Source organism: Mobula hypostoma, chromosome 2 (assembly GCF_963921235.1).
Source record: "Mobula hypostoma chromosome 2, sMobHyp1.1, whole genome shotgun sequence".
NCBI classification, from domain to species: domain Eukaryota; kingdom Metazoa; phylum Chordata; class Chondrichthyes; order Myliobatiformes; family Myliobatidae; genus Mobula; species Mobula hypostoma.
The window spans coordinates 59985914-60011354 of record NC_086098.1 but is presented as its reverse complement, the minus strand read 5'-3'; the positions used below and the strand labels follow the sequence as shown (position 1 = coordinate 60011354).

The window sequence follows — 25441 nt, the reverse complement described above, 5'->3', positions numbered from 1 at the left end:
TGGTAGCAACTGGAACAGTTTGTGGTTGGGGTGACTTGGGTCCCCATTGATCCTTCAGGCCCTTTTTCACACTTGTCTTTGTAGATTTCCTCAATAGTGAGAAATTCACATCTACAGATGTGCTGGGCTGTCTGCACCACCCTCTGCAGAGTCCTGCGATTGAGGGAGGTACAGTTCCCATAACAGGGAGTGATGCAGCCAGTCAGGATGTTCTCAATTGTGCCCCTGTGGAAATTTCTTAGGATTTGGGGGCCTGTACCAAACTTCCTCAACTGTCTGAGGTGAAAGAGGCGCTGTTGTGCCTTTTTCACCACACAGCCAGTATGTAGAGACCACGTGAGATCTTTGGTGATGTTTATGCCGCCCTCTCAACCCCAAATCCATTGATGTCAATAGGGGTTAGTTTGACTCCTTTCTTCCTGTAGTCCACTACCAGCTCTTTTGTTTTTGCGACCTTGAGGGAGAGGTTGTTTTCTTGACACCACTGTGTCAGGGTGATGACTTCTTCTCTGTAGGCCACCTCATTATTGTTTGAGATTAGGCCAATCAATGCAGTGTCATCGGCAAATTTAATTAGCAGATCAGAGCTGTGGGTGGCGACACAGTCATGGGAAAACAGGGAGTAAAGGAGGGGACTTAGTACACAGCCCTGAGGGGCTCTTGCGTTGAGAGTCAGAGGGATGGAGGTGAGGGAGCCCACTCTTACCACCTGCTGGCAGTCTGACAGGAAGTCCAGGATCCAGCTGCACAAGGCAGGATCAAGGCTAAGGTCTCTGAGCTTCCTGTCAAGCCCGGATGGAATTATGGTGTTGAATGCTGAACTGCAGTCCGAGAACAGCATTCTCACATAAGCATCCTTCTTCTCCAGGTGTGTTAGGATGCTGTGCAGAATGTCTGTAAACACAGCTACCATTTGTGCCACGTTCATCCTCTGTACCCGCCCTGGGATGTCGTCCGGACCTGCAGCCTTGTGACTGTCCACCTGCTGTAAACACCTGCGTACTTTGGCCTCAGCGATGACCAAGCTGCAAGTCACGTCAGCTGTACGTCTCCTCAGAGGCAACAGTGAATCGGGCATAAAAAAGACTTAGCTCATCTGGGATAGAGGCAGCGATGTTGGAAATTCCACTGCGTTTAGCTTTGAACTCTGCGATGGTGTGCAGACCTTACCATAAGCTGCGTGTGTTGTTGCTGGAAAGTTGTGTCTGAAGCTTGTCCCTGCATTGTTGTTTTGCTGCCTTGATGACTTTGCACAGATTGCAGCTGCATTTCTTGAGCTCCTGTTGGTCTCCAGCAACATAAACTCTCTGTTGTGTGGTAAGTGCTGCTCGCACTGAACTTTTGATCCAGGGTTCCTGGTTTGGATAGACCCTGACCAATTTCTGGGGGAAAACACCCTTGATGCACTTCCGGATGAAACTCATGACTCCATCTGTGAAATTGGAGACATCCTCATCATGGAAGACATTGCAGTTGAGTTGAGGTCATCAAAATAGGCCTGTAGCATCGATTGGTCGGACCATCTGTGGGCAGTTTTAACTATGGCCACCTCTTGTTTCAACTTATGCCTGGACTTCGGCTACAGCAAAATAGAGGAGTGATATGATTTTCCAAATGGTGGGAGGGGGGGCAAAGGAGTGCTTTGTATGCATTGCTCAAGGGAGAGTAGCAATGGTTGAGTATGCTATCTCCCTGTGTGCTCTCCTGGATGTGTTGACAAAACTTCGGAGAGACTTTAGTCGGCGACGCTTGATTAAAGTCACTGGCGATGATGAAGGCAGCCTCTGGGTGTGCAGTCACCAGGCTGCTGATGGCCTCGCACAGTTCCTTGAGAGCCAGGTCAGTATCAGCCTGCGACGGGATATACACAGCTGTGAACTCTCTAGGCAGCCAGAGAGGTTCTGCACAGCAGCACCAGGTACTCCAGATCTGGGGAACAAAAGGATTTGAGGGCATGCACGTTCCGGGGGTCGCACCAGGCATTATTGACCATGAAGCATATCCCACCTCCTTCACTCTTCCCAGAGAGGTTTTTTACCATCCGTCTTATCCTGAGTCCCTTCACTCCGGTCCCCATCCCCCTGCCATATTAGTTTAAACTCTCCTCAACAGCTCTAACAAACCTGCCCATGAGAATATTGGTCCCCTTGGAGTTCAGGTGCAACCTGTACCATTTTGTACAGGTCACACACTCCCGAAGAGATCCCAGTGATCCAAGAACCTGGAGCCTTACGCCCTGCACCAGTTTCTGAGCCATAGATTTAACTACCAGATCATCCTGTTTCTAACCTCACTGGCACATGGCACAGGTAGCAATCCAGAAGTTACTACCCTGGAGGTCCTGCTTCTCAGCTTTCTTCCTAGTTCTTTAATTTTCTTTTCAGGACCTCTTTGCTTTTCCTTCCTATGACATTGGTAACAATTTTGGCTGCTCCCTCTCCTCTTCAAAATGCTGTGGATGTGATTCGAGACATCCCTGACCCTGGCACCTGGGAGGCAACGTACCATCCGGGTGTCCCATTCACGTCCACAGAATCTCTTGTCTGTTGCTTTGACGATTGATTCCCCTATCACTGCCACACCCCTCTTCTCCTTCTTTCCCTTCTATGCCGCAGACTCATGCTCAGTGCCAGTAACCTGGTCTCAGTGGCATTTCCCTGGGAGGTCATCCCTCACAACAGTATCCAAAAATGTATACTTATTATTGAGGGGAATGGCCAGAGGGGTGCTTGGTGCTAACTGCCTAATCACCGTCCCATTCCTTCTCTTGACAGTCCCCCAGATACCCGCCTGCTGCACCTTGGGGGTGACTTAATTCCCTGTAACTCAGATCAATGATCTTCTCACTCTCCTGTACAAGCCAAAGGGATGTTGTTGGTAATGAAGAGAGTAGTCTCAGTTTAGAGAACAATACTTATTAACTGATAAGTTGGGTGGAACAATAGCAGATGAAATTTAAATAATACATTTTGGAAATTTCAGGATAGGACATGTACCATAAATGGTAGGCCCAAGAGAGTATTAGGGAGCAGAAAGATTCCGGTGTGTAAGTCTGTTGACTGCTAGAGGTGACAGCAAAGCTAGATAAGTTGATAAGAAGGCATACAGGGTTCTGGTCTTGAGTAGTCATTGTATAGAGTATAAGGGCATGGAGGTCATGATATAGGTTGGGTAACCCTTATTAAAAATTTGAAAAGTTCGGAAATCTGAATATTTTTTGAGCACTGCTATGACGTCAGAAATGGAAAATTCCACAAAGCGCTGCGAAGGTTTGTGGGTGATACACAGGTCTCTACACACTACAGACAGTTCTCAGAAGTGACCTCACATATGTAATGAACAGAAGGTGATGAAAAATAGGTAAGCACTGCATAAAGTGAAAAACTAAAATCTCAGTCGTGTATTGGAAGAGTGGACTCTTCAGCATCAGAGTAAACATGCTGCTTAATGGTGATGAAATAAGCAAACTGCAAATCGAAGGTAATTGTGAATATTTAGGTGGGCTATAGAAATTTAAGAAAAGGTTTAAATTAAATGTTTAAATATTTAAAAAATTTTAAAGATTAAACATCTGTTGATCAAAGTATCATCAAAATATTGAGTATAGGAGATGGGAGGTTATGTTGAAGTTGAATAAGATGTTGGTGAGGCGTTATTTGGAGTTGTTGTGCGCAGTTTTGGTCACCTACCTACAGAAAAGATGTAAATAAGTTTGAAAGAGTACAGAAAAAATTTACAAGGATGTTGCCAGGATTGGAGGACCTGAATTATATGGGAAGATTGAATAGGTTAGGACTTCATTCCTTGGAATGTAGAAGATTGAGGGGAGATTTGATAGGAGTGTACAAAATTTTGAGGGGTATAGGTAAGTTAAATATAAGCATGTTTTTTTCTACTGAGGTTGGGTGGAACTACAACCAGAGGGTTAAGGGTGAAAGGTGAAAAATTTAAGGGGAACATGAGGGGAAACTTCTTCGCACAGCAGGCTGTGAGTGTGTGGGGTGAGCTGGCAGTGCAAGTGGTGCATGCGAGCTGGATGTCAAGCTTTAAGAGAAGGATAGGTGCATGGATACTAGGGGTGTTGATGGCTACGGTCCGGGTGCAGGTCAATGGGACAAGACATTTTAAATGGTTCAGCATGGACTAGATGAGTCAAAGGGCCTGTTTCTGTGCCATACTTGTCTATGACGCTGTGACCACGTAGCAGCAGAGAAATTCATTGATGAGTTTACCAAGATCGCCGCTGAATGAAAATTTACACCAGGACAAGTTTACAATTGTGATTGTTTTCATACCTTACATAAAATCTTTAAAAATGTAAAATACAAATACAGTGTTCTGTAATCCTTTAATTAAAATATGACATTGTGGATGGAGACTAAAAGCCTGCTGTTGCTTGTTATTCTGCAACTGATTCAGGTATTCTCCTGATGCTGCCGTGCTGTTTTTGTTACCTTGCACACATTATATTTTCATTATATTAATGGTATTAAAGAATTTTTACAGTTATGTATATATGTGTGATGAACAAGTGAACGACAAAAACTGCTTACCTATACACATAAATTCAGAGTTGGAAATGAAGGAGATTCCAAGCTAACTGATTATATATTCCAAAATCTGAAATCCAAAATACTTCTGGCGCCAGGCATTTCAGATAAAAGGTACTCAACCTGTAGATCTTTGTCAACCATTGTTTTAGCCACAGCTGGAGTTCTGTGTCACCATGTTATAGGAAGAATTTGGAATGGGTGAAGAAAAGTTTCACTGTGATTTTGCATGTGATGGAGTGTCTAGATAAGATGGGTCTGTTTTCTTGGAGTGGGAATTTGCTGTTGAGAGATTCAGCATTGAATGGGGCAGACCTGTTTTGCTCATCTGATAGATGCCCCATTACATAACCAAAAAGAAAGTTAGGCAATGTCCGCTCCAGTTAAAGCTATTTTTTTTATAGCTTGGTATGTGTATTCTTCATTGAAAGTGGCTTCATAAGTAGGCAAGCGCAAAGCTCGTTGAAAGTGCATCTGAGGCATTTAGCATGCTTGCTTCTATCAGTCAAGGCACTATGTATATGAGTTGGGATATTATTTTGCAATTATTTAGTGTTTGGTGAGGCCGCACTTGGAGCAATATGCACAGTTTTGGGCCCAATGTTATTGGAAAGATGTGGTTAAACTGGAAAGAGTTCGGGAAAAATTAATGAAGATGTTGCTAGGACTGGAGGTCCTTAGCAATTGGGTAGATTGGCCAGGCTAGATCTTTATTCCTTGGAACGCAGGAGAATGAGGGGCAAATTTATATTGCAGAATTGTTTAAAATTATGTGAGGCATAAATAACTTGGATGGTAAGTCTTTTCTCCAAGGTAGGGGAGTCCAAAACCAGAGGCATAGATTTTAGGTGAAAGGGAAAAGATTTAAAATGGACCTGAGGGGCAACTTTTTCACCATGATAGTGTTAAGTAAATGGAATGAGCCACCACCAGATGAAGTGGTTGAAGCAGATAGAATAGTATCATTTAAGAAGAGCTTGGTAGGTATTGAAGCGACAGGGCTTTGACAGATATGAACGGAATGCAGGAAATTGGGACTAGCTGGTTGAAATGGACTCATTGAGCTAAAATATAGTTCTGTACTTCTGTACTAATTTCAGCCTAATGTTCAACAATATTTCTCTTATGAAATTTCATTGCCCACTGTATCAATGATTCCCTATATCTGTCTGTTTATCTAATTTTTTCCTTTAGTTTTGCTTTCCTTGACTGATTTGGCATGAAAATCCTCTTCTTTTCAGAGATGATTAAGAATTTGGAATGAGGAGGAGTTGAAGTTGTGTTACCCTTTGTTTCTTTACACTCTGCTTCATACCTTTCTAATACTCCTTGTTGAAAGCATGCCTTAACCTACCTCGATAATACTTTTGGACACCTGTCTTAAAGTCTCATTTTTGTTTTTTACTTTTGCTAATGTTTGTATGATAAGGCTCCCATGTAGTAAGTACTGGCATTTTACCATGGTAACAGTCTTACAAAATTAATTGCCTGATGTTTTGGAGGAGATTTCACCTGAAGACTACTTTCAGGCATGTTGGGTATCAGCTGCATAATAACACTAACATAGCCTGAGCAAGAGCGGCCTGTGGGTGACTACCAGCAACCTCTGATGGCAATGTTAAGCTGCAGTGTAGTTTGCCAAATCAGTGAATAGTTTTGCTAATTTTTGCAAATTAATTTCAGTTCAGAATGATCTTGGAAGATGCTAATCAGTATTGCAAAGTTTGAAAGGAAAGAGTATGACAACCTTAAGGAACCTTTAAGGTTGTCATAGCCAGGGAAGGTAGTGGGGATAAGCTCCACTAATTAAATGCTTCCAACAACGCGTGCCTCAAAGAGCCTCTGATAACCAAGTCCAGCTTTTGGCTTTCACGTGTGGCTTAGCTACTCAGCCCAATAGAACTGTTTCTACTGACAGGGAAGGAGTACAGCCGTACTGGCATCTTAAAACCAGTCACAAGCAGATGGCGGTCGTCAGCCATGGATGGCAGCAGAGTTTTGTGATCAGTGATGCTAGGTGAGAAGGAAAACTCTGCTGCCTTGCAGCTATACATACTCATGGGGAAGGTTTCGGTCATAAACCCCGAGGGTAAATCCAGAGCTGGAGTCCCTAAGGCAGTCCTACACTGATTTCAATGCCACTGGTGTCAAACTGCATTGCTGTCTGCCGTTCCTTGGATTCAACGGCTGCGCGGAGAGAGGGAGCTGACTGCATGGGCAAGATCTTGCTCTCCATAACGTTATGTACTTGGCTTGCGTATCCTGTTAGATAGCTAGGACGCAACATCCATGATCGAGCTTGACCAAAGTGTGACAAATTAATTAGCACTTTCATCAGCAACTTTTGTTTAGAAGTAAAAATTGAAAGAGAAATGAGCAACTTTTAAGTAGGATTGAGAAAAATGAGCTGTGCAAAATCAGGTACTCCAATTAGAAATAAGCAGATTAAATGAGCTGCTTAATAGAAGGCTTGTGTGATTAAAATATTTTCCAGAAGATGCTGAAAAAAACATCAGAATTATGGTGTTCATTGCTAAAAGTGCTAATCTAGAATAGAATATAAATGATTAACTTATCAGATTTCAATGTCTTCACTGTTTGCTATTGGACTCATTAGAACTGACAATGAGAAATTTATATAGTTTTGGATTTGCCCCAGAGTACTTTATCTCTTAATCTTGGAACCAAATCTTCCGAGAATGTAGAACACAACAATTTGTTCCGAACTGCCAGGAAGGGAAAATATTCCATGACATGAATCTAACTTTACAATGGTATTCATGTTTTGCCAGTGACATTCTGCAGATATTACATCAGAGTACATGTAGTCATCTTAAGCAGTGATAATTTAAATTTGCTTGTTATTTATTTTGTCAAATAATTTGTTTGGTAAAGCAGGGACTCACGAAGCGAATACATGGTAGGAGTGGAGATAGCATTAAGCTTAAGGCCTAGTGGTTGTTTACTTCTGTTTCTTCTGTCATTTCTTGAGTTAGGTGATCCTTATATTTTGAGTTATGTTTTCTATCCTTTTTTAAAAAACACGTCTTAAGACTTGAAATCAGCATGGGACTGAAGAAAATATGGAATGATTGGACATGATGTTTTAAAAATAATTTCTAGTCATCTATGTGTGTGGATCCAGATATAACATTTAGCATGAGAGATTAAGGACAGAATTTTTTAACATGTCAGCGGCGAGCCTGTGGAATGCACCATCAGAGTAATTAAAGATAAGTTGGGATATGTGGATAATCGAAAGGAAGTCTGGGGTTGGAGGTGGAATTCTTACCAGTCCTGAGTTCCATGATGGGTGGTTGGATTTTCAAGTTTCAATTTGTGGATTATTTTGTGGCTCATGATTGCAAATGGGTACTGCAGCTAAATAATTATTTTTATGTATGCATCTTCTTTCAGGGAGCTTAAAAAATATGTGAAACTATTTTGTGTGTTTTTATTTACCAGTGATGAAAGGGACAGCTGATGAGTTAATGGCATTTACTTCAGTTGTCATGGTAAACCAGAAGGTGCTGAAACAGATTGAAGCTTTACATTTTTGATTTTGACTGGTTAAATATCAGCTCTTTTTACAGATAATGTGTATGTACAGTATTTGCAGCTTGTGTAAATCTTGGTGTGAGTCGGGGATAGATAAGTCTGGTGCCCGATTCAAGGTGACAGTAGATGAGCTGGAATTGATCCTTGTGCTTCATTCAGGCTGGAGTTGGAGGAAACACTGTCTGTAATTGCACCACATAATGCCGCAGGGGAGGATTCTGCGCAGGATAGAGCTGACACTGCCATGCTTATCAGTTACTTGTTGGGAAGGTTCTTCAGCAAGCTTTAGCAAATCCAGTGATTGTTTTAGACAACTACCCGTAATTCATTAAAATAAGGGTGCTGTGGCTTTTGCAAGTTGCGTGGCCCATGATTGTGTACCCTGGTACAGTTCGTGCCTGCTTTATGCTTGAAAAATAATACAGATACCATTTGAAATATTATGTTGTGGACTTTATTTCCTGGTATATGAGCATTAGCTATTGCATCTTGTTAGCTATTCGTCTAGATACAGCTTCTTAAAGCATTTTCATTAAAGTAATGGTGGAGTGTATATATGTATTCCTAAATTAATATAACTAATCTTTCAGATGATAGTTTGGGCACTTTTCTAGTAATAATTTTGATAGTAACTGTAATTGTGCCTTTAAGCTGGTTTTACTTGAATTCGATTTGACTCTTCATCTACGATTTCTAACCAGATTATTCCTATTCTTCACCTCTGAAATGCCACATTAGTTTCTTTGCGAATCTGGTGTGACCTGCTGTTGATCAAGTGGTGTACTCCAATAAACCGTGCTGTACGCTTGCCAGGATGATCGATCGGAGAGACAGCAAAGTCTCATCTGGTCATTTTGCAACGTTAACATTCATTTTTGAGAAGGACTAGAATAGAAAATAAGGATGTAATGCTGAGGCTTTAAAGGGCACTGGAGAGGTGTCACTAGGAGTATTGTGAGAGTTTTGGGCCCCTTAACTGAAAAAGGATGTGCTGACATTGGCGAAGGTTGAAGGGAGGTTCATGAAAATGATTCTGGGATTGAAACAGTTAACGTATCTGGAGCGTTTGATGGCTGTGAGCCTGTGCTTACTAGAATTTAGAAGAATAAGGGAGGATCTCATTGAAACCAATCGAATGTTGAAAGGCCTAGAGAGAGGGTGTGGAGAGGATGTTTCCTATGGTGGGGGAGTCTAGGACCAGAGGGCACAACCTCAGAATAAAGTGATGTCCATTTAGAACAGAGGTGAGGAGGAATTCCTTTCGCATCTGTGGAATTAGTTGCCTCCGGTGGCTGTAGACATCAGGTCATTGAGTGTATTTAAGGAGGAGGTTGATAGGTTTTTGTCAGGGTATGAAAGGTGACAGGGAGAAGGCAAGAGAATGGGGTTGAGAGGGAAATGATCAAATGGCTGAGCAGACTCGATGGGCCAAATGGCCTAATTCTGCTCCTAGGTTTTATAGTCTTGTGGTCTACACAAGTGTAAAGGAGCAGGTGCTACCCTTCAACAAGGATTACATTCTCAGGGAGTTGGAAATACTCAGACTAATGCTAATCCAAAGCAAATTTCCCATTGGTGCCATGTATTGATTACACAACAGCAATCTGGACTTGTACATCTACTGCCTTTAATGGTCAGAAATGTATCTATTTACAGAAATATGCTTCATGCCTTCAAAAGGAGAGACGACAGAGGAGTAAAAAACTTGTTTTTACGCAATGTTTAGAGAAATGAGGTAGGGACAGGCGTTTCCTGAACAAATTCCAAGCACAGTCATTAGTGAGGAACTGATTAAGTTTGGATATGCTCACCAAAAATCTCAATTGCCAGTGGACAAACAGCTGAAGGATACAGAAAGGAAGGGCAAAACCCAATGGAATAAAGAAAACAAAGATGACAATTTTAAATCAGAGTCATGACTAAACTGGGAGCCAGGTTACCAAGCATAGGCATGATAGTGAATGGAACTTTGTTGAATTTGTGCAGGAGCAGCAGTGGTTGGATGACTTCAAGCGTAGAATATAGAACATAGAATACTACAGCACAGTACAGCCCCTTCAGCCCACGATGTTATGCCGACACTTTAACTTATTCTAAGATCAATTTAACCCTTCTCTCCTGCACAGTCCTCTATTATTCTATCCTCCATGTGCATGTTTTAAGAGTTTCTTAAATGTCCGTAACATATCTAACTCTACCACCACCCCGGAAAGCACATTTCACGAACCCACGACTCTTTGTGAAAAAAAATACTATCTCTGACATTCCGCCTATACTTTCCTGTCAACACCTTAACGTTATGTCCCTTTGTATTAGCAGTTTCTGCTATTTCCACCCTGTGAAGAAGTCTCTGGCTTTCCACTCGATCTATGCCTATTATACTGTTATACACTTGTACAGTATCAAGTCACTTCTTGTCTTCCTTCACTCCAAATCAAAAAGCCCTAACTTGTTCAACCTATCCTCCTAAGACATGCACTGTAATGCAGGTGGAACCCTGGTAACCTCTGCAATCTCTCTAAAGCTTCCACATCATTCGTGTAATTAGGTGACCAGAACTCAACAAAATAGTTTTGTGGAGCTGCATCCTTATCTTTCATCTCTTGAATTCCGTCTCCCAACTAATAAAGGCAAACGCACACCATTTGCCTTAACACCCTATGAGCGTGTTGTACAGTTATGGATGTGGATTCCAAGATCCCTCTGTTCCTCCACACTGCTAGCAATCCTTTCACTCGTCTGTATTGTGCCATCAAATTTGACTTGTCAAGGTACATGGATTCCTAAAGGTGTTGGAATATGCAAAGTAACACACATGAAAGCCCTAGCTTCGTCAACCTATCACCATGCTCTGTAATGCAGGTAGAACATGAAATTTGTGTTATCGAATCTATCAAATAGTGAAAGGCCTTGGTGGAATGGATGTGGAGAGGATGTTTCCTATGGTGGGAGAGTCTAAGACCAGAGGACACAGCCTCAAAATAGAGGGTTCTCCTTCTAGAACGCAGATGAGGAGGAATTTCTTTAGCCAGACAGTAGTGAATCTGTGGAATTCTTTGCCACAGGCAGCTGTGGAGACCAAGTCTTTATGTATTTTGAAGGCAGAGGTTGATAGATTCTTGATTGGCAGGGTATGGAGGGATACAGGGAGAAGGGAGGAGATTAGGGCTGAGAGGAAAATTGGATTAGTCATGATGAAATGGTCTAATTCTGCTCCTATATCTTATGGTCCAGAGCACTGCAGGTCAGGAAGCGTGTATGAAAAGGAATAAAGAGTAAGTATTTTGGTTGGAGAGAGAGGGGGCAGCAGAGACAGGTGAGGCCACAGAGAAGGGGGTGCAGAGGGTTTGGGACTACTGGGGGCACAGAGAGAGTGTTGCATGCTGAGGGAGAAAGTAAGGACAGAGAGAGACAGAAGGGCAGGGAGGGAGGGGGTGCAGAGAGGAGTGGAGGGAGAGAGGGGTGAGAGAGGGGCAAAGAGAAAGAAAAAGTAGAGAGGGACAGAGAAAGAGAGGCAGAGAAAGAATGAAGGACAGAGAATATATGAAAGGGGGAGTGTGAAAAGGGTAGAGAGAGAAAGGGAGGGAGAGAGGAGAAACAGAAAGGAGGGAGAGGGAAAAGGAGCAAGAGGGAGAAAGGGGTAGAGGGACAGAGAGTGGTAGAGGCAGGGAGAGATGTCCATAAGCATGTATGTTAATGTGCAAATGCATTAAACAGTTAGAGAGCTTTTTCAGTCTGTTAATTGGATTTATATTTCATGGCAAGAATGGTGAATTGGCTGTAAGATGGATTGGGTTCTCCACTTCCTAGAATCCCTGGAATTAGAAAACAACAAAATTAAGCAAGTTGAAGGTAGTGTTAAGGGAAATATTGCCAAGCTGGAAAGACAGCATGTTCTGTAACCTACCAAAGGAATTTTTACAGTTGTGAGACAATGCAGATACAATTACATCATTGTGACTATTTTGTGGATCTGGATTAGAAAAGTAAAACCAGGGAGTTAACAGGAAGGGGGCATTACATAGAACGTAGAACAGTACCGGACAGAATAGGCTATTTGGCCCACAATGTTGTGCTAAACCAACTAAAAAGCCAGTGAAGAACACCCAAACACTAAGCCCCCTCCTACACCATGTCCGTGTAGCTCCATTGTGCTTATAGCCATGTGCCTATCCAAATGTTTCATAACAGCCTCTGGCTCAAATGTTTATTTTCCTCCACAAGTGCTGCCCAACTCTCTTGAGTTCCTCCAACATTTTATGTTGCTCCAGATTCCAACATCTGAAGTATCATGTCTCCAATTGGAAAGGTTCAAAGGAATGTGAAAAGATTTGGCAAGCAAAAAGGTAACTGAAGATAGACCTTTTTAGGAAGCATTAACTTAGGACAGCAGATATTCCCTTTAGAGAGAAAAGTAGGACAGTTAAAGCCAGTGATTCCTGAATGATTCAAGAAGTGACAAAAAAAGTTCAAAGTACTGTTTCAAAGTACAAGAGTGATTGATAAGTTCATGGCCTAAGGTAGAAGGAGTCAATTTTAGAAAACCTAGCACACTTATTTTTCAAGATAGTCCCCTCCTACATTTACACACTTAGTCCAGCGGTCGTGGAGCGTACAGATCTCGGACCTCCAGAAGGTGTCCACAGCAAAGGTGATTGATAAGTTCGTGGCCTAAGGTAGAAGGCGATGAGCTATACGGCTCTCGTTCCGTGCACATGCAGGTCAACTCTTTGAGCGATAATGCAGAAAGTTTAAAGTTAATAACTCATCTCCTTCTACCTTAGGCCACGAACTTATCAATCACCCCTGATGAGTTATTATGAGGCACTTAACCGCACATTACTCCAGTCCACCCAGCTGAAAATGGGTACTGGCAAAATTCTGGGGGTTAACTTCACGATAGACTGGCATCCTATCCGGGCGGGGGGGGGGGGAGTCCCGTACTCTCAGTCGCTTCACGCCACTGAAACCGGCATAAGCACCGACCTGATGGGCCACAAGACTCGTGACAGACTTTAACTTTAACTCGTACATATATATATTAAACAAGAAGACTATCGAACACCAAGGTGCACAGAGAAAAAAAAACAAATCCTGCAAACAATAAATGCTAGCAAATAGGTCCACAAACCCCTAATTCAGTGCAGAGCGGAGCACCAAACCGAACCAGCCCATCTTTCGCCTCAGGCCCCGACATTCTGATCTTTTCAAACTGGCCTGGTGCCTGTATTGTTTTCCAGACATCGTGTTCAGTTGCTTTGATATGTTCTGGGGCCCAGACCCTGTCGCCTCGGTTCGGACTGAACCCAACCTTTCTGATTCAGCCTGGAGGTTAAATTGATCGAACCTCAAGTCTTTGCTCTAAGTGAACTGCCCTTTGCCTCGCCTCAACTTGGTTCTACCACATCGAATTGCCTCCAAGGCCAAAGGGAAGTCACAGGCTATTGTTCTGCAATGTCATTTACCAGAAAAAGTGTGATAAACAAAGTATTGTTTATCTGACCTGCTGCGTTCACCAGCAAATTTGAGGTGTGTTGCTTGAAATTCCAGCATCTGCAGAATTCCTCGTGTTTACGTAAACAAAGTATTTATTTGTTTTCCTTGGTTTGTTAACCACCAGCTAGAAGTTGCTGAGATTCACCAGTGCCATCTTAAACTGGAAGAAACTAAATCATAAAGTATTTGGTGTGTTCCTCTGGTAGGCTGCAAAGGAGTAGGAGGGAGGGAAGCAACTGTTCAAGGAAAGCATCGATTTCACTGGTTGCTGACTCTTGAATGTACTTCGGACAGGACAAGGAAGAATTCTTGATCCTCCAGCGCTTGCAAGTGGAACAAGTGCTACACCTACCCCTACACCTCCTCCCTCACTACCATTCAGGGCCCCAAACAGTCCTTCCAGGTGAGGCGACACTTCATCTGTGAGCCTGTTGGGTGAATCTACTGTGTCCAGTGCTCCTGGTGTGGCCTCCTGTATATAGGTGAGACCCAATGTAGATTGGGAGACCACTTTGCCAAGCACCTGCTCTCCATTTGCCAGAAAAAGTGGGATCTCCCAGTGGCCACCCATTTTAATTCCACTTCCCATTCCCATTCCGATATGTACATTCATGGCCTCCTCCACTGTTGTGATAAGGCCACACTTAGGGTGGCAGAACAACACCTTATATTCAGTTTGGGTAGCTTCCAACATTGGTATGAACATTGATTTCTCAAACTTCTGGTAATGTCCCCCACCTTCACTCCTCTCCTTCACTATTTTTCATCCCCTTTTCCCTTTCTCACCTTATCTCCTTGCCTGCCCATCGCCTCCCTTTGGTGCTCCTCTCCCCTTTTCTTTCTTCCATGGTCTTCTGTCTGTTTTACCAATTTACTTCCCAGCTCTTTGCTTCATCCCTCCCCTTCCGGTTTCACCTATCACCTTGTGTTTCTCTATCCCCTTCCCCCTACCTCTTAAATCTACTCCTCAGTTATTTCCCTCCAGTCCCGCTGAAAGCTTTTGACCCAAAACATCGACTGTACTGTTTTCCATAGATGCTGTCTGGCCTGCTGAGTTCCTCCAGCATTTTGTGTGTGTTGCTCTTGATCTTTCAGCCTCCTTTACCATGGCCCTCGCCCTTTTGTGCGTTCTCAATATACGTATGTATAATATCTGTCTTATGGCACACTTTTGAACTTTTCACTTTATTCTGTTACTTGTGACAATAATACTTTGAACGTTTCTGTCCACTCCTTGAGTCATTCAGGAATCTCTGGGTTTAATCGTCCTACTTTTCTCTGTAGAGGGAATATATGCTGTACTAATTTAATGTTTCCTAGAATGGTCTTCTATTTTCAATTACATTTCTGCCGGCTAAATCTTTTCACGTTGCATTGAACTTTTCCAGTTGGAGACATGATACTTCAGATGTTGGAATCTGGGGCAACAGAACATGTTAGAGGAACTCAGAGGGTCGGGCAGCATCTGTGGAGGAAAATAACATTTGAGCTAGAGGCTTTTAAGAAATGTTTGGATAAGCACGTGGATGTAAGGAAGATGGAGCGACATGGACATGGTGTAGGTGGGGGGGATTTATGTTTGGGTGCTTTTAATTGACTTTTTAGCTGGTTTGGCACAACTTTGTGGGCTGGATAGCCTGTTCCTGTGCCGTGCTGTTCTATGTTCTATGTAATGCCCCCTTCCTGTTAACTCCCTGTTTTTACTTTTCCAGTCCTGATCCATAAAATAGTCACAATGATGTAATTGTATCTGCATTGTTTCACAACTATAAAAATTCCTTTGGTGGGTTACAGAACATGTTGTCTCTCCAGCTTGGCAATATTTCCCTTAACACTGCTATCAACTTGCTTAATTTTACTAATTCCTGGAGTTTAGGAAGTTGAGAACCCAGTTCATTTTTCAACCAATTCCCCATTCTTGCCGTAAAGTATAAATCCAATTAACGGAGTGAAAATGAAGCTCTCCAATTCAGTTTGTTGCATTTGTGCATTAACATATACGTGTGTATGGACACCTCTCTCTCTATCTTTCTCTCTGTCTCTGTCACTCTCTTGGTCTTTATGTCTCCTTTCTCTCTCTCGCTGTCTCTGTCAATCACTCTCTCTGTTTCTCCTCCCCATCTCTCTCCCTCTCTTTGTCTCCTTTCCTCTCTCTGTCTCCTTACCCCCACCTTTCTCCCCTCTTTCTCTTCCCCCCTCTCTGTCTCCTCCCTGTCTCCTTTCCCCCTCTCTCTCTTGCCTCCTTTCCTCTCTCGCTTTCCTTTTCTCCCTCTCGCTCTCCTTTTCTCCCTCTCGCTCTCCCTTTCTCCTTCTCGCTCTCCCTTTTTCTCCCTCGCTCTCCCTTTCTCTCTCTCTCGCTCTCCTTTTTTCTCTTTTTCTTTTTTCTCTCTCTCCCTTTCTTCTACTCAATCAATTTTTCTCTCGAATTGACTTTATTTCTTCCGTCCTTCACGTGCAGGAGGAGTAAAAATCTTTACATGAAATCTCCATCTGAATGTGCAATTTATCATAATTTGTAAAAAAAGTATGTACAACAGAACAGTTAATGTAGCTTAGAAATACAAGTGTGTCAGCGTGAATTAATCAGTCTGATGGCCTGATGGAAGAAGCTATCCCTGAGCCTGTTGGCCCTGGCTTTTATGCTGCAGTACCATTTCCTGGATGGTAGCAGCCAGAACAGTCTGTGGTAACTCAGGCCCCCAGTGATCCTTCGGGCCCTTTTTATGTCCTGAATAGTGGGAAGTTCACATCTACAGATGCGCTGAGCTGCCCACACCACTCTCCGCAGAATCCTGCGATTGAGGGAAGTACAGTTCCCATACCAGGCAGTGATGCAGCCAATCAGGATACTCTCAATTGTGCTCCTGTAGAAAGTCCTTAGGATTTGGGGACTCATGCCAAACTTTCTCAACCATCTGAAGTGAAAGAGGCGCTGTCGTGTCTTTTTCACCACACAGCTGGTGTGTACAGATCACATGAGATCCTTGGTGATGTGGATGCAAGGGACTTAAAACTGTTCACCTTCTCAACCCCAGATCCATTGATGTCAATAGGGGTTAGCCTGTCTCCATTGCTCCTGTAATCCACAGCCAGCTCCTTTGTTTTTGTGACATTGAGGGAGAGGTTGTTTTCTTGACATCACTGTGTCAGAGAGATGACTTCTTCCTGTAGGCCAACTCATAATTGTTATTGTTTGAGATAAGGCCAATCAATGTAGTGTTGGCAAATTTAATTAGTAGATTAGAGCTGAGGGTGGCAATACAGTCATGGGTATACATACATACTATTTCTCCCCATAATCTTTTATGCCTGATTTATCAAGAATCTATCAACCTCCACCTTAAATACCCTCAGTGACCTGCCCTCCACAACCATCTGAGGCAGTGAATTTCATAGATGCACCATTGTCCGGCTTAGGTAATTCCTCCTTATCTTCATTCTAACTGGACGTTCTTCAGTATTCTGAGGTTGTGCCCTCTGGTCCCAGACTCCCCCACTATAGGAAGCATCTCCATATCCATTTAGGCCTTTCAACATTCGATAGCTTTCAGTGAGATTTCACCCCCCCCCCCCCACCGCCCCCGGCTCATTCTTCTAAATTTCAGTGATTACAGGCCCAGAGCCATCAAATGCTTCTCGTATAATACTCCTTTCAATCCCAGAATCACTTGCATGAAGCTCCCTTGAACCCACTCCAATGGCAGCACATCCTTTTTTAGATAAGGGACCCAAAACTGCTCGCAGTGCTCTAAGTGAGGCTACACCAGTGCCTTGTAAACCCTCAGCATAACATCCTTGCTTGTATGTTCTGACTCAACCTGCAAGTTAACCTTTAGAGAATTCTGCAGGAGAACTCCCAAGTCACTTTGCATCTCAGATTTTTGAGTTCTCTTCCTGTTTAGACACTTCTTGACACTTTATACCATCTGCCACTTCTTTGTGGCCTCTGCTTGCTCAGCACTACCTGTTCCTTCGCCTATCTTTGTGACATACGCAAAGTTGGTCACAAAGGCATCAGTTCCATCATTCAAGTCATTAACATGCAACGTAAAAAGAAGCTGTCCCAACATCAACCCCAGCAGAAGACCAGTAGTCACTGGGAGCCAATGAGAAAACGCTCCCTTTATTCCCACTCATTGCCTCCTGCTAATCAGTAATGCTCTATTGCTGCTACACACACAAAATGCTGGAGGAACTCAACAGGCCAGGCAGCATCTATGGAAAAGTTAACCAATTTCCCCCGGGATCAATAAAGTATGACTATGACTATGACTAAAAGAGTATAGTCGATGTTTTGGGCCGACATTTCACCGAGTCCTGATGAAGGGTCTTGGCCCGAAACGTCCTCTAACTTCCCACTATTTTTTGCTTTATTATATACCCTCTCTTTTGCTTTTACGTTGGCTTTGACTTCCCTTGTCAGCCCTGGTTGTGTCATTCCACCTTTAGAATACTAATTCTTCTCCAGGATCTATCCATATTGCACCTTCTGCTTTGCTCCCGGAAACTCCAGCTGTTGCTGCTCTGCCATTATTCCTGCTAGTGTCCCTTTCCAATTAACTTTGGTCAGCCCCTCTCTCATGTCTCTGTAATTCCCTTTACTCGAACTTAGCTTCTCCCTCTCAAATCGCAGGGTGAATTCTATCATACTAAGATCACTGTCTCTTTTACCTTAAGCTCCCTAATCAAATCCAGTTAATTACACAACACCCAATCCAGAATAGCTGATCCCCTAGCGGGCTGGAAATGACATTAAATAATATTTGATCTTGAATCTTGAATAGTATGTTTAAGATTGTGAGAAGTATTCAGGGTTGCTTCTTGTTGAGCTTGAACTCTTAATGGAGTGGCTGTGGGGGTGGTGGTGTGGGATAATATATGTCGGTATGAACCAACGCTCCCTCTAATGTTTCTTTACAACTGTACCAACCATTGCTCTGAGCAGGAAGTTTTTGTATGGTCTAAAAACTGCGCAACACTTCAATAAAACATTATATAAATGAAAATTCTAGCTGTGCATCATCAAAGACTACATGCGCGAGAGCATTTCAGTTACTGCACAGCTGCGCACCTGCGCAGCTCTAAGGTAACGGTCAAAAATAATGTGCTGTCTTTTAAAATCCATTCCTATGAGGAGAGCGTTATAATCCTGATGAAAATACATTTATGACAAGGCAATAGAAAAGCAATCCCCAAGGAAAAAGTAAGGACTTTTCATCATCTGCAAATATTGAATTGCATCATTAGTTAAAGGTTTTGTTTTGTTTTTAGCTCTTTTTATGACATGGAGAAAGATGTTGTTATTAGTCAAAGCCTCTGTATAAATTTCATATTATTTAACAGTGTGACACACCAAAACTCTGTTGAATTCATTGCTTTTATTATATTGCAGCTACAGGCCAGTTTGTTCCATCGTGCTGCAACCATTTCTTCCTGACGTTTCCATATTGCCACCTTTTGGTTATCTGGAACTAAATGACAAGTCTTAGAAACAGGAAATGTAAAACTTGTGAACTCAGTTTGACTAATTCATGTAACAAAGTACCTTATCATTAGGTGTTTATACAGTATTTTAATGGTTCTTGCTGCCTTTTATGCAGGAGAATTGGACAATCTTGTAGATGAGTTTATTGCTTTTTTAACTGCACGTACTTACTAATGCATGCCTCATTAACATATAACATTAGATGTCAATAACTTCCACAAAAGGGTGTCTCACATGGCCCTACAGTTAAAGAATACGATTTCCTGAAATTTATCAGCAGGGTGCTTTTGCTGTGCTGCTCCACTTGACTAAACATGTTGAAAACAATTCAGAGGATAAACGCAATTCATCTTCAAACAGCTCAATCTAGTTTCTAATTCTGTGTTCAGATCTTTATACAGTCAGTCCATTCTGAAATTTGAGGCACTTGTGTTTTTTATTTTATAAAGATGGGAAATTCATATGCTGGGCAACTGAAGACAACCCGTTTCGAAGAGGTTCTGCACAATTCTATTGAGGCCTCTCTTCGTTCAAACAGCTTGGTCCCCAGACCTGTGTTTTCCCAATTATATCTTGAGGCTGAAAACCAGTTAATCTCCAATTTTGAAGGTAAGAATAAAGATGCATTTTTTAAAGCTTAACTTTGTGCTGTTTTCATGCTTGTATTTAATGTGTTTCATATCTAAGGTTTCTATTTTATAGGAAAAGAAGCCAAGCTCATATCAGCATTTCATCTCTCTACATTGTTAAGACTTTTTAACCGAGCAGTGCTTTTATTGATGACTCAATTTTCTTGGGAGTTCATTTCATTGCAGTCATACACAATTCATCATTACTTCTGGACAGCTGACTGTCGGAAAAAGTCTATGAAAAAATCTTTTCAAATTTGGACTGTCTGTATCAATGACTGTAAGATTGCATCTCCTTAGGCTTGAAAGCTGAGAAATTTGCCTGTTTTATAAGCGCCCAGTGTAGGAGGTAGGAATTTATAGAGAAACATAGAAACATAAAAAACCTACAGCACAATACAGGCCCTTTGACCCACAAAGCTGTGCCGAACATGTCCTTACCTGAGAAATTACCTAGGGTTACCCATAGCACTCTTATTTTTCTGAGCTCCATATACCTGTCCAGGAGTTTCTTAAAAGACCCTATCGTATCCACCTACACCACCGTCGCCAGCAGCCCATTCCACACACTCGCCACTCTCTGCGTAAAAAAACGTACCCTATCTTTATACCTATCTTCTCTGCTCATTGTATCCAGGATCTGTCCTGTAAGCACTGTTCAGACTTTTACACATGCAAAAGTAACACAGCTTCTGTTTGAAACTGTCTGTAAAATTTTTGTGCCCTGAATAGGACCTGTGGTTAGCCAGCTGTGCAGATGTTAACTCTGCCTGCAAGAAGCCTGAGCAGCAGTCCATAAGGAACAGTTCAGCCAGAAAGGCTCACCAGCAGTCTTAGAACAGACCACTCCTCACATTTACCATTCACTGCCTTTCTGTGTGCCCTCTTCTCCTTCCTGAGGACCTCTCTTGGGATGTAACTGGTTCCAATGTAGAATTGGTAATCTACCTTTTTGTCCCCAATGGATATCACAGCTCACTGACAGGAGGCTGATATGGCCTGAGTAACACTTTCGGGTGGCCTCTAGCACCCTACCTACAACAATGATAAACTAATTCGTCACGTGTAGAAATGATTTAGAAGAACTTGCAGTTGATATTGAAGTAGATGACATTGCAGACTGATAGGAGAAAAGCTTTAGGCTGTAAGAAAAAACTGACTAGTGGAACTTAATTCAGAAAAGTGTGAATTAGTACATCGGCAAAGTGCAAAAAGATAAGGGCATATACAATACATGGCAGGATATTGAGTGGAATAAAGATCTTGGACATCAGCGGGACTAGACAATGATTTACTGATCTTTTACTGTGTATATAGGGATCTGTGTTTTACATTCCAAGTTCACATTTCTCCTCCATGCCACGTAAAATCCTGCCATTTATTATTATTAAAATCCTGGAATATAAAATAAGGGAGACTGTGATGAACCATGTTGGATCCCAGCTTGTATACTGTGGACAGTGTCGTCTCCAGCTTACAGGAAAGACGTGATTGTACCGTGCGACAAGTGGCTGGGAGTAGAGAATTGTAGTTATGAGGGGAGAGTGTTAAGCTGGGAGTGGTTTTCTTTGGAACCAAAGAGGTGGGAAGGAAACTTAAATAAGCATTATAAAATTATAGGGGGTCTAGACAGAGTTAGCAAGAGGAATGTATTTCTCTGATCAGAGGGTTCAAAATTAAAGGGATTTGAGGAAAAGTGAAGGAAGTTATTTTTACTGAGATTTGTTGGATCCTGGCACTCAGTGCTTGAAAGGTTATTGAAGTCAGAAAAACTTGGCATTAAAAAAGTGCTTCGATATACAGTGGCATGCAAAAGTTTGGGCATCCCTGATCAAAATTAATGTTACTGTGAATAGCTAAGCGAGTAAAAGTTCTATTCAAAATGTTTAAAGGAACATCTAAACAAGCCTGATGCATTTTGGAAACAAGTCCTGTGGACTGATGAAGTTAAAATAGAACTTTATGGCCGCAATGAGCAAAGGTATGTTTGGAAAAAAAAAGGATGCAGAATTTCATGAGAAGAACCCCTCTCCAACTGTGGATCGATCATGCTTTGGGCTTGTGTTGCAGCCAGTGGCACGGGGAACATTTACTGGTAGAGGGAAGAATGAATTCAATTAAATACCAGCAAATTCTGGAAGCAAACATCACACCGTCTGTAAAAAAGTCGAAGATGAAAAGGGGATGGCTTCTACAACAGGATAATGATCCTAAACACACCTCAAAATCCACAATGGACTACCTCAAGAGGCACAAGCTGAAGGTTTTGCCATGGCCCTCACAGTCCCCCGACCTAAACAACATCGAAAATCTGTGGATAGACCTCAAAAGAACAGTGCATGCAAGATGGCCCAAGAATCTTACGTAACTAGAAGCCTTTTGCAAGAAAGAATGGGCGAAAATCCCCCCAAACAAGAATTGAAAGACTCTTAGCTGGCTACAAGATGCGTTTACAAGCTGTGATACTTTCCAAAGGGGGTGTTACTAAGTACTGCCACGCAGGGTGCCCAAACTTTTGCTTTAGGCACTTTTCCTTTTTTGTTATTTTGAAACTGTAAAAGATGGAAATAAAAAAGTAATCTTGCTTAAGATATTAAAGAAATGTGTCATCTTTAACTTTATGCCTTTTGGAAATCAGTTCATCTTTTACTTGCTTAGCTATTCACAGTAACAGAAATTTTGACCAGGGGTGCTCAAACTTTTGTATGCCACTGTACACTGGAAGAGCCTGGGACTGTAGGACTACTGACAAGTGCTGGAAGATGCGATGATGCTGAAAATCTTCCTTGCCCAGCATGGACATAAAGAGCCAAATAAGCTCCTTCTATTTTAAATATGTCTGTGGTTCTATTGTTTTATGAAGCTTTCTTGGAAAGTTCCACCAGGTAAAGGAAGCAATAGTGTTAATGCAAAGCCGGATTTAAACTATTCACATTAACTTGTCACAATTGAAGCTATCAACTTAATTAAATTTCAAAGCTGCTGTGCTATTTTACTTGTTTATAAATGCTAGATAAAAAAGATAATGTGTAGAAGGCATATTTGAGTTTCTCAGGAGGTCACTGCATTGAAGCTTTACTTCACTTTTGTTAACAACTCAGGAAAATCTATTCTAAGTTTCCGGAATGCACTGCTGGTTTGGAACAGTCCTAGAGCAGGTGGTTCAAGTGATAGGTCAACTGTTTCTTTGTCTACAGAATGCTGCCCTACAATGCCGTGTTTCACTTTCCAAATTTCTGCACCTGCAATTTAAAAAAAAAACAGTTTAATTTCATTTAGCATTTCTTGTTAATCAATGTTGATTTGGGTACATTGCATTGAAGTGTTGGTGATCTGAAAGCAGAACGTTGAATCATATATCCTGTTAATAAATTGACAAAGATGATAATGCTATCTGTTAACCTGGATTACTGCAGCTGAGCATGTCATCCCTTTGACTGTCTTCACAATTTTTTCTTCAACCATTTGAATGGTCAAGAGGTAGCTTGAGGCTGCCATGTTCTGCTAAGCGACACACACAAGCTGCTGGAGGATCTCAGCGGGCCAGCTAGCAACTGCGGAGGGAAATAAATAGTTGGCGTTTTGGGCCGAGATCCTTCATCACGATTTGAAATGCAGGAGGCAGAAGCCAAAATAAGAGGGTGGGGGAAAGGCAAAAGAGGTACAAGCTAGCAGGTGATAGGTGAGACCAGATGAGGGGGAAGGTGGGTGGGTGTGGGAGGGGGGATAAGAAGCTGGGAGGTAATAGATGGAAGGGTTGAAGAAGGAATCTGGTAGAAGAGGAGAATAGCCCATGTGTAAACTTCTATGTTGAAAAGGATGTGAGAACTGGCAGGAGGTAATGGGCAGCTCATGAGGGTGGGGGAGAGGAAGAGAAACTGAGAGAGTAACCAAAATAGGGAATGGAAAAAGAGGGGAAAGGGGAGGGGGAAACAGAAGGGAGTGATTACGCAAAGTCAGAGAAATTAATGTTCACGCCTTCAGGTTGGGGAATACCCAGACAGAATATGAGGTGGTGTTCCTTCAACCTCAGTTTGGCCCCATTGTGGTGGTAGAAGAGGTCATGGACGGATATACTGATGTGATTTCCAGCACCTGCAGAGTCACTTGTGCCGCTGATTTGCTGCTTCTCTGATCTCAGTTGTTGGGATGTTCTGACCAATGGAAGTGTGAATTCACAAGGGGCAAACTACAATTTAAAACGTTTGGCCACTTTCAGAATTTTGGCTTGCCTCTGTTGATTCCAGAGCCAGGTCATTCAGTCATAAGAAACACTGCATGGAAATAGCCCTTTAGCCCACTGAATCTGAGCTGATCATCTGCTACCCATTTACACTTACCCAACTTTAATGCCATTTTAGTATTCCCACATTTTCAGCCATTCCCTCCAGATTCTACGACTCGCTTGCTGTCTGGAGGTAAATTGCAGTGCGAATTAACCTACCAATCCACGTATTTTTCAGGTGTGGGAGGAAATTGGAACACACAGACAAAACCCATACTGTCTTTCTGGGTGTCTGCAGAAGGTTTGGAGAATGGGCAAAGAAGTGGCAGTGTAGGGAAGTGCATTGTCATGCTCTTTGGAAAAAAGGAATAAAGGCATGGACTATCTTCATAATAGAGAGAAATTTCAAAAATCAGAGCTGCAAAGAGACTTGGAAGTCCTCGTGTTGGATTCCCTCAAGTTAACTTGCAGGCTGAGTCAGGCAAATCCAATTTTGCCAATAATTTTGAGAGGACTAGAATACAAAAGTAACAGTGAATTCTGAGGCTTTATAAGGACCTGGTCAGACCACCCTTGGAGTACTGTGGGCAGTTTTAGGCCATTTATCTAAGAAAGGATGTGCTGGCATTAGAGATGGTCCAGAGGAGGTTCACAAAAATGATCTCAGGAATGAAAGGGTTAACATATGAGGAACATTTGATAGCTCTGGACTTGTACTAACTGGAGTCTAGAAAAATGAGACAGGATCTCATATTAGATACGAGTGGATGTTTCCTATAGTGGGGGAATCTATGACCAGAGGGCATAGCCTCAGATTAGAGGGACATTCATTTAGAACAGAGATGAGGAAATTTTTCTTAAGACAGAGGATGGTGAATCTGTGGAATTCATTGCCACGGATGGCTGTGAAGACCAAGTCATTAGGTATATTTAAGGTGGAGGTTGATAGGTTCTTGATTAATCAGGATGTCAAATGTTACAGGAGAGTAGGATTGAGAGTTATAATAAATCAGCCATGATGGAATGACAGAGGAGACTCAATAGGCCAGTTGGCCAAATTCTGCTTCTAAGTCTTATGGGCGTATGGTCCGTCACAGGGAGAACCTGCAAACCCGAAGCAGACAGCTCTAGAAGTCAGGTTTGAGTAAGAGTCTGTGGGACTTCAGCTCTACTGCCTGGTCACTTTGCTCCTGGAATTGTATTCAGTATTTCTGATTCACCTCTGAAGAAGACAGAGCCCAGGAGTATTCCTCCTTGTCTCATTAGTGCAGGTGCATATGGTCTTTCTCAGGCAGAGATCAAGGTCTGCATGTCTGGTGTGCACAGGAGAATTTGCCTGTCCTTTGATGTTCGATAGTAAATTTCTTGTACCTTCAAATGCACAAGCAATCTGAACATTAACCCTATTTTCAGTGGTCTATTTTTAAAGAACTCAAATCTCTGTATGAAATGGATATTTGCATTCTGTGTGTTGTACTAGTTTCAAAAGTTCGTGAAT

General features: G+C 42.3%; 1 protein-coding gene across 4 annotated transcripts in view; it reads left to right on the top strand.

Moving 5' to 3' along the window:
* Nucleotides 1-25441, top strand: part of greb1 (growth regulating estrogen receptor binding 1) — a 304535-nt gene that overhangs the window by 146441 nt on the left and 132653 nt on the right. For all 4 annotated transcript variants that reach the window (XM_063037530.1, XM_063037522.1, XM_063037506.1 and 1 more), the window contains exon 3: nucleotides 19539-19698. In XM_063037530.1, the coding sequence (XP_062893600.1) occupies nucleotides 19539-19698 (160 nt within the window). The remainder of the gene's footprint in view (nucleotides 1-19538; nucleotides 19699-25441) is intronic.